The sequence below is a fragment of the Tachyglossus aculeatus genome, chromosome 12, assembly GCF_015852505.1.
Source record: "Tachyglossus aculeatus isolate mTacAcu1 chromosome 12, mTacAcu1.pri, whole genome shotgun sequence".
In the NCBI taxonomy this organism is placed as follows: domain Eukaryota; kingdom Metazoa; phylum Chordata; class Mammalia; order Monotremata; family Tachyglossidae; genus Tachyglossus; species Tachyglossus aculeatus.
Window position 1 is genome coordinate 16238648 of NC_052077.1, and position 14622 is coordinate 16253269.

Below are 14622 nucleotides of genomic sequence, written 5' to 3' on the forward strand. Positions count from 1 at the left end.
TAGAGCAATTTTCTCAATTATGCCAAAGGTTGATCTTTTGGGTAATTTTTTTTTCCTTTTAATCTTTGATTCTCATTTTTTCTCCAGTGAACAGCCAAATGGTTTTCTCCTGTGGAGAACTTTAGCTTTTCAGATTCTTCAAAGAAACTCAAGCGGTATCTATTAATGTATTTTCTTCGCACTTCATGCTCTGCTTACATTTGTTTCTCTAAGGTTGATATTTTAAGGTTTTTATTCTATATTTTTCTTTATTTCAATAAGTGCCTTAAAGCACTCTTTAATGGGCACTTAAGCTGAAAGCCCCCAAGAATCTGAAGTTCAGAATTCAGCCACTCAACCACCATGAAGAACTTTTTGGGAAACCTCTCTGGATAAGAAATAGGTACCAAAAGCAATCCCCTGGAAAACCAAATGTGCAAGTTTGGGGACAGGTATGAATATGGTTTGAATATGGTATGAATGTGTGTGTGTGTTTGTGTGTGTGTGTGTGTGTGCGTGTGTGTGTATACATGTATGAGTTCCTCCTTGAAATTCTAGCTTTGTATTTTTGTTTCCCATATATCACCATATGTATTTGTCTTTTATGCTCTATTTTCACTTTTTTCCACTTTTCCTTGAGTGTGGACTAGTGGAAAGAGCACAGGCCTGGGAATCGGCAGATCTGGGTTCTAATCCCAGCCTCACCATATGTCTGCTCTGTGACCTTCAGCAAGTCACTTCATTTCTCTGTGCCTCAGTTACCTCACCTGTAAAATGGGGAGTAAATCCTACTCCCTCCTATGGAAACTGTGAGTGCCCTGTGGGACAGGGCCTATGTCCAACCTGATTAACTTACATCTACCCTGGTGCATAGAACAGCGCTCGGCACTTAGTAAATGCTTAATAAGTACCATAATTATTAATTATTATTAGAAACAAAATGGATGAAAAGCAATAGGGAAGCTTACGTAAAGGAAGTTTATATTGGAATTTCTAGGCTCATTAAAAGGGAAGCTTGATGTTCCTTCCTTCCCTCTTTCACCAGAAGCTCTAATCTTGGGGCAGGGTAGGGGCAGGTTAAAAATAATCATCCTGAATATTAATTTTGGGAAATGCAGGAATTTCCTATCAAAATCTGTTCAATTTCTTCAGTTAATCAGTCAACTATATTTATTAAGTGTTTACTGTATGCAGAGCGGTTGGGAGAGTACAACAGAGTTGTTGGAATCATTTCCTTCTAAAATGGGCTCTATTCGTGTTTAACCATTATACATTATTAAACTGTTTATCAGAAGTCTTGCCTAGACATTTCAGTACAAGGATCCTGCAACTACATGCTTTTCCTGCACAAACTGTAATTTTCTTGTTTCAAAAGGTGGAGTTTACAACCATGTTAACACAATTGACAGATGGAGAGGTTGATATGCTAAGTGTAGCAGCCTACAATTTGACTATTCAGACTTTAGGATATACTCTCTGTCTTAAGGCTTATATAAGGACAACATCTGGCAGGCATTCTATTTCTAGCTCCACTCAGTACGGGGCCAAGAGATGAGGGAAGGGCAAGAAAAAGACATTCTCTGCTCCTGTTTCTGTCCAAACCCCTTGTACAGGAAGCACATTCCCACTGCTACCTCTTCTCTCCACCAACTCTCTCCTCAAATCCCTGCAATCTAGGTTTCACTCCATTCACTCTCCTGTGGAAGCACTGTCCAAGCTCTCAAATTCCTTCCAATGACCAAACGTAACAGGCTCTCGGCACTCTGTCCTAATTCTCTTTGCCCTCTTGGTTCCCTTCCACTCTGCCCTAGTGCTGCTGATCCTGGATTGCTCAGCTGTATATTTCTTCCCAAAACAAAAGAGTTCTCCTCCATACCTTCGCTAATAGGGAGGGTAAACTTGAAGGAGGGAATCTAGAAAGGGGGGTTGGAGGACATCCAGGAGATGGGAGTCCAGGAGAAGGAGGTCACAAATCACCTTGCTCAACTTCTTCAGTGGGGAGGAAGAAGAGGAGGAGGTGGAGGAAGAGAAGGGGGAAGAAGAGGAGGAGGAAGAGACAATTTAGACAATCTCAGCCCCCTGAGGGACAGGGCCTATGTCTAAATCCCATCTGTGTATTCTCTCAACACCTAGTACTGTCCTCCACACAGAGTAAACATTTAATAAATACTATCACTAAGACACATGTCTCTTCCTCCTCCTCTTCCCCCTTCTCTTCCTCCTCCTCCTCCTCTTCTTCCTCCCCACTGAAGAAGTTGAGCAATGGCCTTCATATTTGGAAAGCATGATGAAAAGAACCAGAGCTGTGTCTTCCCTCCACAACAGGGTAAGATTGAAGTTCAAACATATTAAAGGCAACATAAGCCTGAGAGGCACCTCAAGTCAAAGTCTGCTGCTTCCCGCAGAATGGCACCATTCCAACCAACCATCGTGCCTGCCAACTCCTGGACACTGCTAAGATTATTGCAATCCTGGAACCACAACCACGGTAGAAGAAAAACGGTGTGCTTTAGGTGGGCGGTGTCTCGTTGCTTCAAATGACAGCTGCTTCCTCTCATTTCTAGTCTACACAGTGCACGTGAGCTTCCTGGGGATCATAATCTCATGTATCAACTTGTGCAGCCTGTGATAGTATTCATTTTGAAGAATGCCTAACACACTGAAAGAGCTCCTTAAATATTCAGAAGGGCTTGTAAATCCACCTCTGGGGAGCTGCTTGGGCAAAGGTGTTGTAAACATATGCAAATCACCCTTATGTCCTAGTTTACAGCCTCATTTACTTTACCTTACCTGAGAGTATGGGGGAATCAGATTCAAATTAGCTTTGGTCACTTTTTATTTTGCTGGAGCATTTCTAGGCCCCTTTTCCATTTCGCATGGAACACTACCTTTTTTTTATCGTCGTTTAATCGATGCCGTTATCCAATGTAATCGGGTTAAGATAATTAACTTGACACAAACAAGGAAGTAGAATTTTTGCTGCCTTAAATGGCTAGAATTCAGCTGGAGATTTAGATCAAATTAAAGGGAAAGCACAGTAGCATCTAAATATCCTAAACAGTCAATGAAAGCAACACAGTCACAAAGACTGGCCACTCAAAACAGAGGCCTTAAAATTCTACTTCTTTCTGATTTACAGTCATTATTGTGGCCATGAAAAATATTTCAACTTATTTATACAAGTATAGATGAAGAGAGAGTAGCTGGCTCTCCTGAACTCAGCAAGGCAGTCGCCTTTTGAGACAATCTGCCCATTGACCTTTGTGTTTTTGGCAAGTGTGGACCAGGTTGTCTTCCCTCTGAATCAATAAATAAATCAATACACTAACTGTATTTGAGTGCTCACTATATGCAGAGCACAGCACTAAACACTTGGGAGAGTACAATATAACAGAGTTGGTAGACACATTCCCTGCCCACAAGGTGCTTACAGTCAAGAAGGGAAGAGAGACCTTAATATAAATAAATAAAATTATGTACATGCACATAAGTGCCATGGGGCTGAGGAAGAGGTGAATAAAGGGTACAAAACAGTGTAAGGGCAATAAAGAATGGAGTAGGAGAAGAGGAAATGAGGGCTTTGGTGGGGAAAGCCTCTTAAAGGATATGCATTTTTAGTAAAGCTTTGAAGGTGGGGAGAGTGAACGTTGGTCAGATATGAAGAGGGAGGGAGTTTCAAGCCAGAGGCAGGACATAGGTGAGGTATCAGTGGTGAGATAGATGACAAAAGTACAATGAGTAGGTTGGCACAGAGGAGCAAAGAGTGTGGGCTGGGTTGTATCAGGAAATCAGAGAGGTAGGGGAGGAGGGGGCAAGCTAATTGAATAGTTTAAAGTCTATGATAATGAGTTTCGGTTTGATGCAGAAGTGGATAGTCAACCACTGGTGGTTCTTGAGGAGTGGGAAAATATGGACTACACAGTTATGTAGAAATATGATCCAGGCAGCAGAATGAAGTATGGACTAGAGTGGGGAGGGACAGGAAGCTCAGCAAGGAGGCTGAAGCAGTAATTAAGGAGAGATAGGATCAGAGCTTGGATAAAATGGAAGCAGTTTGGATGGAGAGGAAAGGATAGGTTTTAGCAATGCTGTAAAGGTTGAACCAAGAGGCTCTGGTGACAGATTAAATGTGTGGGTTGAAAGAAAGAGATAAGTTGAGGAAAACGCCAAGGTTATGGGCTTGTGAGGTAGGGAGGATAGTGGTGCTGTCTACAGTGATGGGAAATCAGGGGGAGGACAGGGTTTGGTGGGGGAAGATGAGGAACTTTGCTTTGAACATGTTAAGCTTGAGGTGTCAGTCAGACATTCAAATAGAGATGTCCTGAATGCAGGGGGAAGTACGAGACTGCAGAGAAGGAGAGGCTAGAGAGGTACATTTGGGAATCATCCACGTAGAGGTAGTTGAAGTCTTGAGAGTGAAAGTGTTCTCCAAGGGGGTGGGTATAGATGGGGATCCAGAACTTAGCCTTGAGGGACTCCCACAATTAGGGGATGGGAAGCAGAGGAGGAGCCAACAAAAAAGACAGATTTTCTCACTCCATGCTAGTTACCCCATTTTTCACTACCACACGTCACTCTGACCCAGCTCCTGCAGCATTTTTCCAACCATCCATAGCTATGCCACATCTTTCACCATTTTATCAGTAGCTATTTCCGCTGACCCAAAGCATAAGGGTGAGCCTGAAGGGACATCCTGTTGGGGAGTTCTAATGGCACCAAACACACATCCGGTATTTATCATCTCTGTTCCAGAACCTTCCAGCTTCTCCACAACAATCTTCCCCCAGCTTACGGCTTCAGAAAACACGAAGCTCTTATTCACTCTGCTTTTTGCATAGAAACCAAAGCCAAATTAAAATTCCATCTTCTATGAAAGAGGGTTTGGGGGATGCGGTGCAGCTTTCGTTTCACAGTAACACTCCCGAATCTTTTGGCAAACTAAGACAGCAGTTAACTATGCTACAGTGAAATTAAAGAGAACAATTTCTTTTTAGTCAAAGTGAGTTATGCAAGGGGTGGTGGTGGTGAAAGTGTTTCTGAATGGTATCGGGCTTTGCTAAGCTCTATACTAATGGGCTTTTAGTTCAGATTACTTCTGAGCGTGCATATTGTTCTTTCAGTTTCCAGAGCTGATTTCTCATTTTGTTTATTCAATAACAAGAGTGTACACCTCACTTTTGCATTAGGAATCTAGGTATCTGTACAGCTTATCATTTATAATTGAATCTGTGCAGCATGCTGACTGAGAGTCTACCTTTTGGCCCTGCACATCTGTGGAGATATGGTCTGCTTCCCCATCCTCTATCTCCCCCATCTTCACTAGGCTGACGTCTATGGAACCAACTGCTTTTCCACCATCTGAAGATCTGAAACAGAGGAAAAGAACATGAAAAATGAGGTGTTTCCCCTGCTCTTTTGTGCTCCAGGAGAAAACATTTTCTTTCAGCTACACGTACAGTTTGACTCATTTTGCTGTTCCCATAGTATTAAAGGAGCCCATTTCCTGCAACTACAAAGCAAACGTTAAAAATAGGTGATTTCTCTAAATCTGCCTCTAACAAAAGGAGCCTGTATGGTAAGCCTTGATTCAGGAAGAAGGACCCTCCCCCAAAGCATATTGAACACTGACTCAACTGCTCTCAAGAGCAGTGCCAAGAAAAGATCATTTCATGCTGCCCCAATGTTTCATTTATTACTTGCAAGTTTCCAAGATTCTACTTCATTGTCTGCCAATAAGCACTGTGTACAGGGGTTTTACGTAAACTATTACTGAAATCACAGTCAGAGTAAAGCAGTAAAAGAGAACTAAATGTGTCAAACTAAATGTGTGCTTTCTCCTTCTCCAACTTACAGTAAGCTTTGTCTCCCTTCAGATAATGATGATGATGATAATGATGATGAAGATAGCTGTGGTATTTTTTAAGTGCTCACTATGTGCCAAACACTGCACTAAGGGGTGAGGTAGATACAAAAAAAAGCAGGTTGGACACAGTTTCTGTCTCACGTAACTCATAGTCTAAGGTGGAGCGAGAACAGGTATTGAATCCCCATTTCACAGGTGAGGGAACTAATGCTTAGAGAAATTAAATGACTTGCCCAAGGTCATACAGCAGGCAAGGGCCAGAATTGGGATTAAAACCCAGGTCCTCTGACCCTAAGGCCTAGGATTTTTCCACAAGGCCTCACTGCTCCCCTAGGTAGTGGCTAGAAAATTTTAACCCACATTGCTTTCCCCAAGCAGATTTCAACCCAGTCAGGAAGTGAAATAAAATTTTCTCCATCACTGGTGCTATTTCCTTCAAGCCATTTTAATTCCTCTCCCATCACAATCCCCCAACCAGAAGACATAAACCAAAAACTTCTCAGACTCATATAGCACGTGGTGAAACTGATGATGGGAACTTTTGGAGAAACAGTCAGAGCCTTTGCAATCTTACAACTACAGTTCCTATAACCCCTCTCCTGTGCCTCTTTACTTCCGTCCCTCCCACCCAGTGCATAAATGCCACCTTAGACAATACACATGAACCTCTTGTCTTTGTTCTTAATTGGCTCCAATCTCAATCAATGCTAACAGTGCTATCCCTGAAGACTACACTTTCTTCCCTGGCTCATCCTTCCTTCCTCCCACCCACATATTTCATTTTGTCTACATACCAAATAAACGTTTTTCATTTTCTTTCACCTTCCCCTTTTCACACATTTGAAATCACTAATGTTTTGGTATTTTTAGCTGTTCCTAAAGCTGATGCAGTGGCTGGACTAAGTCGGGCTGGAAAGGGAGATGTTTACATTCAGCAAGTAAATGCAAGGAGAACCTCTTCAAGAAGTAGCAGATTTGACTATTTTTTATTGTTTTTTAAATCGATCTTTCAACATCCAAATTAGAAAGAACAGTGTTGGAGAAATACCTTAGATGAAATTGGTTCAGGTGACATTTGTATATTGTTAATGGACTCCTAATATAATATGATTACGCACACAGAGACAGGGAAAATTTTGCTCATTAATGCATTAATATTCTGACGAAGAATTAGGATTAAAATATGATCTGATGATCTTTAAGTAACAAGTTTAAATAATAATGCCGAATGTCGGTTATATAAATTGAACATGGAAAACCCCAAATGTTCACCCTCACTAAAGCATATACATAGATGACACTTTGAGGAGTATTGCGAGTCAGAGCTAAATGTTCCCCTATTTTCATATGCATATGTATTCAATTGTGTGGGGGTTTGGAGGATGTGGGATACCGGTATCAGAACCAACTGTGTAGTGGAGATTTTTGTAGGTGTTGTCATTGTTGTCCCATGAAAACCCCAGAGGTACATTTGCCTACCCTACATTAACTCTCAATAATTAAACCTGTACTTTCCCACTCATCCAGTGACTCAAAAGTCCATTGAGATAAGCTACTGTGCCACCTATTTAAGTAAAAAATAGTCTAACAAATAATCCTAAGGGTGAATCACAGAAAAATCTGTTTCCTAACTTTCCATCGAGAGCCAAATCATCCGCCACCTATTCTAACTATGAAGCCCTCTCTTTGGCCTTGACACAAAACCCTACCTCTAAAGATTTTTTTTCAATAGCTGAGGTTACTAAATAGGGCTTATTTTCTTAGTTGAGTGCCAGTGCGAGTTTGGGAATTTTTTTTTCCACCTAATGGCAATACCAGAGCATTAACGTGGACACAGGCCATAGAAACTTTCTGAAACAATCCTAATCTAACTGCTGAACATACCTGTGGGTTAAAACAAAACCAATCTGGATAAGCCAGAAATCTTGATAAGAAGCGTTTGTACCATAACTTTCCTACTAACTGGACATGGACATCTAATTAATAAACTGGTACTCTGTTGTGGAGGCAAAAACAGAGCAGTGAATCATAGATTTTATCCATCACCATCATTATTCTAAAATAAAAAATAAAACCTAATTAAAGAAATTAACCACATGTTGCCATCATCTGGAAACTCCATTTCTTTCCTCCTCCATCTCTGTTCTCAGGAGTCAGGTTTGGCATGACCAGACCCAGCTGGACTTTAGAAATGTCTAACTCTTATTTGGAAGGGGAAAAAAAAGAGAACATTTGATTTAAGCAGCTGTTGAGTGGTCATTTAGTTCTACATTTTTCCTAGGTGTCAAAGCATCCATTTGTCCAGTAAAGACAAAAAAAGTGAAGGGAGCATAAGGGGTTTCTGATCACCGGGCCAAGATTTTCCTTTCATCATCAAATTAATCAATCTATCAGTGGTATTTATTGAGCATTTGCTGTGTGTAGACTCCCATACAAAGCACTGGGAAGGGTACAACAGCATAGGGAGACACAATCCTTGCCCTCATGTAGCTACAGTCTAGTTTTTAATCTTTACCAGCATTGCGGAATACAGATAAGGAGAACTAGGAACAACAGTCTCCTATCCTTTTTTGTCCCATACATGATTAGCACACAATACATTTCCAATTAGTATTTTTCAATTTACCCTTAAATTTATTTGCTTAATACCTCCCAGTGGAAAGAGAAACCATGAAACTATAAGAATGAAGAAACTATAAAATGACAACTGACACATTAAACAAAGAGATGTGGATACGACTACTTCTCTATCCACCCCCACCAGACCATAACATTCTTCCTAACCCACCTTCCTAACAGTAAAATTCTCTGGAAATGTGAAATTGCACTGTGCAAAGATCCTTTATTACAGAACACGACAGGAACACAAATCAACCAACGGCTCTATAAATGTCCAGGGAAAAGCCATCATTAGCTATGTCAGCTGCTGTGAATTTCAAGTACTGTCAGAGCAACAGAATCATCAGACAAGAGACATGCCATGCATTTACAATAAGCATACAAATATGGGAATATTTGCCTGTGGGAATGCCAAATGGATGGCAAAAATCAGACAGGAATCAAACCACGTAAATAACAGCATTTGGTAAGTGCTATGTGCCAGGCATTGTACCAACCACTGAGGTAGATACAACCTAATCGGGTTAGACACAGTTCCTGTCCCACAAAGAGCTCACAGTCTTAATCCCCATTTTATAAATGAGGGAACTGAGGTACAGAGAAGTTAAATGATTTGCCCAAGGTCACACAGCAGACAAGCGGTGGAGCTGGAATTAGAAATCCAAGGCTTTGTACTCCCAAGCCTGTGCTCTTCCACTAGGCCACACTGCTTCTAAAGCTTTGTGATCTAGATGAGGATGGTTACTCAACCTGTTGAAAGACCAAAAGCGTGTGAGGCAGGGGGCATGTGTTCATAACTATCCATTCAGGTACATTTTCATTCCTTTGTCTAACACAATCTTGGAAGGTTAAGTGAGTCAGAAATTTTTCAAATGATTCAAGTATGGAATAGCACAGATGGCACGGTTCAAAGGCCCAAATTTCAAATATTAAATTCCAGGACTGGGAATTTTAATCCAGGCTCTGCTATCAACTTCCTGTGAGCGCCTGGGCAAATGTTCTGTGCTGTCTTAGATGTGTCATGGATGGGTGACAACAGCAAAAGTCTTTTGTTGGTGAGGTGGGTTGAAAAGGAACTGAACAAAGGTTTTGGGTTCTTTAGACTGTAAGCTTGCTGTGGGCAGGGAATGTGTCCATTTATTGTTGAATTCTATGTACTCTCCCAAGTGCTTAGTACAGTGCTCTGCCTACAGTAAGCATGCAATAAATTCAATTGACTGGCTGACTAACTTTGCAATCCTTGACAGCTGGGATGAGTGAAAGCTACAGGAAAGAGGGGAGGAAGGAGCAACTGTCCAGTTTTTATTCCAAAATTTGTAGCTTTGTCATGGCCCAGCTCATCCAGCTGCTTCTGCTTCTTTTCAGCTTCAGAAATGGAAAGACAGGATTTTTGGCTTCTCAATATTTAGCCTGTCTGGAATATAGTACCACTCCTGGATATCAATTCATTTAATATCTACTCCCTTCAGCTTATATTTCTCAACTGCTACTTCAGTATTGCTGCTCCAACTAAGTACACAGTTACTCATGACCTCTCATGGAATGTACTTGTATGTATGTATGTATATATGTACCTGTCTTACCTACCCTATTACTCAAGCACTAACATATACATAACACCTTTTCCTTCTTCCTCATCTGTAATTTATTTCACTGTTTGCCTCCTCTGGTAGATCATGAACTTGAGTTCTACAGTACTCAAGTACTGTAACAATACAGTGCCCTGGACACATTAGGCATGCAATACATCTTGACTGACACTGAGCCAGTCGATTCTAGTGGAGGTTTGACTTTCCAAACTGACCCTGTCAAATTAAAATTGATTGTAAGGTTATAAAAATAATTGCCATACAGAAACAGGATTGCCACACAACTGAAATATACTTGAACATGCTAGTATTTGGGAGGAGAAGGAAACCAGAAAAGGTGTCCCACTAAATGATTTACCTCCACTCCAAGAGGGTTACCGTAGGATGGTAAATAGAGCAAAAGCTAAATGTGTCATCGAGTGGTATGGAAAGGCACTTCAGTTCAGGAGGGCAGCATTTATTGCAAGTGAGCCCACAAATTACTCAGTCTTTACCACAACCCTGAGAGATACAAGACTTCCTGATTAAGGGCAGGCCACACAGGTTCCAGATCCCCTTTCCCTCCTCCAAGCAAAGGATACCAGGCCTAGCATCCACAATTAGACCATCACTTAAAACAATATTAATAATAAAAACAATGGTATTGTTTAAGTTCTTACTATGCGCCCAGCAAGTAAATGCTAAATAAAACAACGAATAAAGTCAGGAGCCAAGAAGCCAAAGGTAGGGGATGGGCACCTGAGAGGTCTTCCTTATCCCTTTCCTTTGCCATGGCCAGTTGCCCATGGGCTGTCCAGACCCGTAAAGGAGGCTGCACAGAGCCCAAAGGCCACGAGCCTGTCAAGCTGGAGCTAAGAGATAAATTTACCGGGCAATATTGTCATCTGAAAGCAAGTCCTGATGGATATTCACATTACTGCCACTAAGCAGTACTTACTGGACAGATCATCTCTTCACATGCAACTAATATTACTTATGATTAAACCACTGTACAGAAAAGTGGACCCAAGCCACCCAGAGAGATGAATGCTGAACTCCTGGAGAAAGTACTCCTGCAAATAACTTACCAACCACATAAAAGCAGTCCTACCAGAGCCAGAAATCCCATTCACTAATAGGAAATACAGCCTACCATACAGCCTACAAGACTGTGGGCAATGTGATCAGAGAATACCGGGACTGTCTTGACAGGAATAACACTGAGCTCAAAGAGCCACTTGCAGGGAGCAAGACAAGTCAACAAGACCTCACAGTCCCTGAAATCAATCCCACAAAAGGGCTATGTAATGAAGGTTATCATCATCAATCGTATTTATTGAGCGCTTACTATGTGCAGAGCACTGTACTAAGTGCTTACAAAGACTGGTTATATTGTAGCTAGCACAACAATTTAAGGACGTTTGACAAGTCATGCAATGCCAGGCCTGAGGAAAATCTAACCTAAACCAAAAACAGCAACAGAAACAGGGCAGAGTGCATATATGGCAACACTCACTCTCCTCCTTAGATTGTGAGCCCCCTGTGATACAGAAACTATAGTCTATCTGCTCATACTGTATCTACCCTTGAGCTTTCCACAGGGCTTGGCATATAGTATACTTTTAACAAATATCACAATTATCATTCAACTTTGTGTTGCTGATGGAAACCTTTGGTTGTGACCTGGGATTTTTGGATGTAGACTGGAATCTAACCTCATTTTTTCCCCCCTCAATTGGCATGCAAAGAGAGAGATCTGAAAATGACAACCAAATGCCACATTACAGCAAGTGGTGGTCCTTGTATGGGCAGAACGTGAAAGGGATGGTTGCTCACTCAGTGGCCTTAGAAGCCACACTAGAACACACTGCTAAAATCCCACCATTGATTAGGTTCACTTTCAAATATGATGGACAGTACTACGAATATAGTTATAGGTATGTACAAATGTGAAAAATCTTTGTTTTGTGGTGTACTATAGGAAACTGCTTGTTGGTTTCACTGGACTTCTTTCAGGAAAATTGTGTGTCCAGAACAGCTATTGGACTGACTCTGTTTCAGGTGATACTGTCTTGTAGGTGCACAAGTTTCTAAGTGAATAACTTGTTCTCTTTGTGAACTCAGTAATGTCTAATGGGATCATAATTTTGTTTTCTTCATATGAATGTAAATATATGCATGATATTTCTAGAGGGCAGTGTCTTGCACACACTGTGCTGTAGCTCTAATAGTAGTAATTCTGGTATTTCTTAAGCATTCACTATGTGCCAACTACTGCCTAAAGGTCCAAGATATTCAGGTTCAACATATTTCCCAAACTAAGAGGAAGGGAGAATAGGCATAGGATTCCCATTTCACAGTGATGTTGGGTGACTTGCCCAAGGCCACACAGGAAGCAAGGGATAAGAACCCAGGTCCTCTAACTCCCAGGCTCTTTCCACTAGGGCTATGCTGCTTCAGCCCTGCTTATCAATGAGAAAGACAAGGTTCATACATAGCTATGGTCCTTTTTGCCCCCGTTTCACCAGTCATCTAGCTAGTAGTTACTGCTAATAAAGCCTTTCTTGGTTCTTGAAAGCATCTGCCCAACATTTCTGTTGAGTTTGAGTATCTTCCTCTCAAATCTCTCCTGCCATCACAGTCTGTCATTTGCTAAAGCTCCCAAACGTGATGCCCAAACTGCTTTTCTTCAAGTTGGATACTCCAGCATCCTTACAGGCAGCTTCCTTTCAATAGTACTTTGTAGATATATAAAATAATCTAGAAAAATTAGGCAACACAAGTGGCTTTTCTCCCAACTCTCTCCCCAAAATAACCATTCCCCCAAAATGAGAGACCAGAGGATCTTCAGAAGAAAAGCAGACTGTGAGCCCGTTGTTGGGTAGGGACTGTCTCTATATGTTGCTGACTTGTACTTCCCAAGCGCTTAGTACAGTGCTCTGCACACAGTAAATGCTCAATAAATACAATTGAATGAATCTCAGGTAAGACAATGCCAGCCAGCCCCAAATTTCATGTTTAATAGTCACCCTTCTTGACACCCACCCTCTTGGATAGAGATATTTCCTTTAACATCCCAAACTTCTCCCTCTCCTAACTTCTCAGATTTACCATTCCCACATTTATTCAAACCGCTCAAGTCTTCTAGCACCCTCAAGTTTCCTTCAAACATTTTAGCTGTACTTTCTTTTACCATTTTCAGACCTCTTTCTCCAAGAACCTGTCCAAAATCAATCCTGAGCCTGCCTGTATACCTTCCAGCTCTTAACACCCACTATGTGAAAAATGTTTTGGTTTTTTTCCCCCCTTGTTGCTTTTAAACCTCTCACCTTCAAACTTCACTTTGTGCTCCCTTGCTCTGGTATTGTGGGATGTGGAGAACAACGATTTTTGAGTTCATGCAGTCTACATTCTTTATGATTTTGTAAATTTCCATCAGATCCTCTCTCAATCTTTATCTTTACAGTCTGAAGGTTCCAAAATTTTTGGGGGCTATTTTCATCAAGGACATGTGGATGATTTTAAAGTACATCAAGCAGTAAGAACAGTGCAACAATCGCTGGGCTTTCTCATATCTCTCTATCAACTAGTAGTAGGGAACGAAAATAGGGCTCCAGTGGCATCTGTCATCATCTTTGTTGTTGATCAAAAGGTAATGGCTCTTGCTTCCTGTGTCCTATTTTCCTTACCCCCTAAATGTCCTTGTTGTCCCAAACTCACCCTATGTAGAGCCACAGATCCATGCTTTAAAGCATTCAGTCATCTTGCCCCCGCCAACTTCACCTTGGTGTTCTCGCATTACAACCTAGCCCACACTCTGCGCTCCTGTAATGCCAACCTACTCAATGTACCTCAATCTTGCCTATCTTGAAACCAAACTCTTGCCCCATGTCCCACCTCTGGCCCGGAATGCCCTCCCTCTTGGTATCCAACAGACAATTACTCTCCCCACTTTCAAAGCCTTATTGAAGGCAAATCTCCTCCAAGAGGCCTTCCCGGACTAAGCCCTTATATTTTATTTTCTCCACTCCCATCTGCATCCCCACAGCACTTACGCACATAGCCCTTATTTGAGAAGCAGCGTGGCTCCATGGAAAAGAGCACAGGCTGTGGAGTCAGAGGGCATGGGTTCAAATCCCGGCTCCACCACTTGTCAGCTGTGTGACTTTGGGCAAGTCACTTAACTTCTCTGTGCCTCAGTTACCTCATCTGTAAAATGGGGATTAAGACTGTGAGCCCCTCGGGGGACAACCTGATCACCTTGTAACCTCCCCAGCGCTTAGAACAATGCTTTGCACATATTAAGTGCTTAATAAATGTTATTATTATTATTATTTTATTTATTTTAATGTCTGCCTCCCCCTCTAGACCATAAGCTTTGTTGTGGGCAGGGAATATATCTACCAATTCTATTTAATTGTTCTCTCCCAAGTGGTTAGTACAGTGTTATGTACATGGTAAGTGCTCAATAAATATGATTGACTGATTGATGCTGTTACAGGATATCAGGGTCCCAACCCTGCCCTCTGATCTGGGCCATTCACAATTACTGCACAAGTACTGGGTTATTTCACTCTGCCTGACTTGAACTGT

The 14622-nt window shown here is 41.6% G+C and overlaps 1 protein-coding gene across 2 annotated transcripts in view; it reads right to left on the minus strand.

The window, feature by feature from the left end:
- INPP4B (inositol polyphosphate-4-phosphatase type II B) overlaps nucleotides 1-14622 on the minus strand; it is a 514133-nt gene that overhangs the window by 160522 nt on the left and 338989 nt on the right. For both annotated transcript variants that reach the window (XM_038755090.1, XM_038755091.1), the window contains one exon: nucleotides 5234-5345. In XM_038755090.1, the coding sequence (XP_038611018.1) occupies nucleotides 5234-5345 (112 nt within the window). The remainder of the gene's footprint in view (nucleotides 1-5233; nucleotides 5346-14622) is intronic.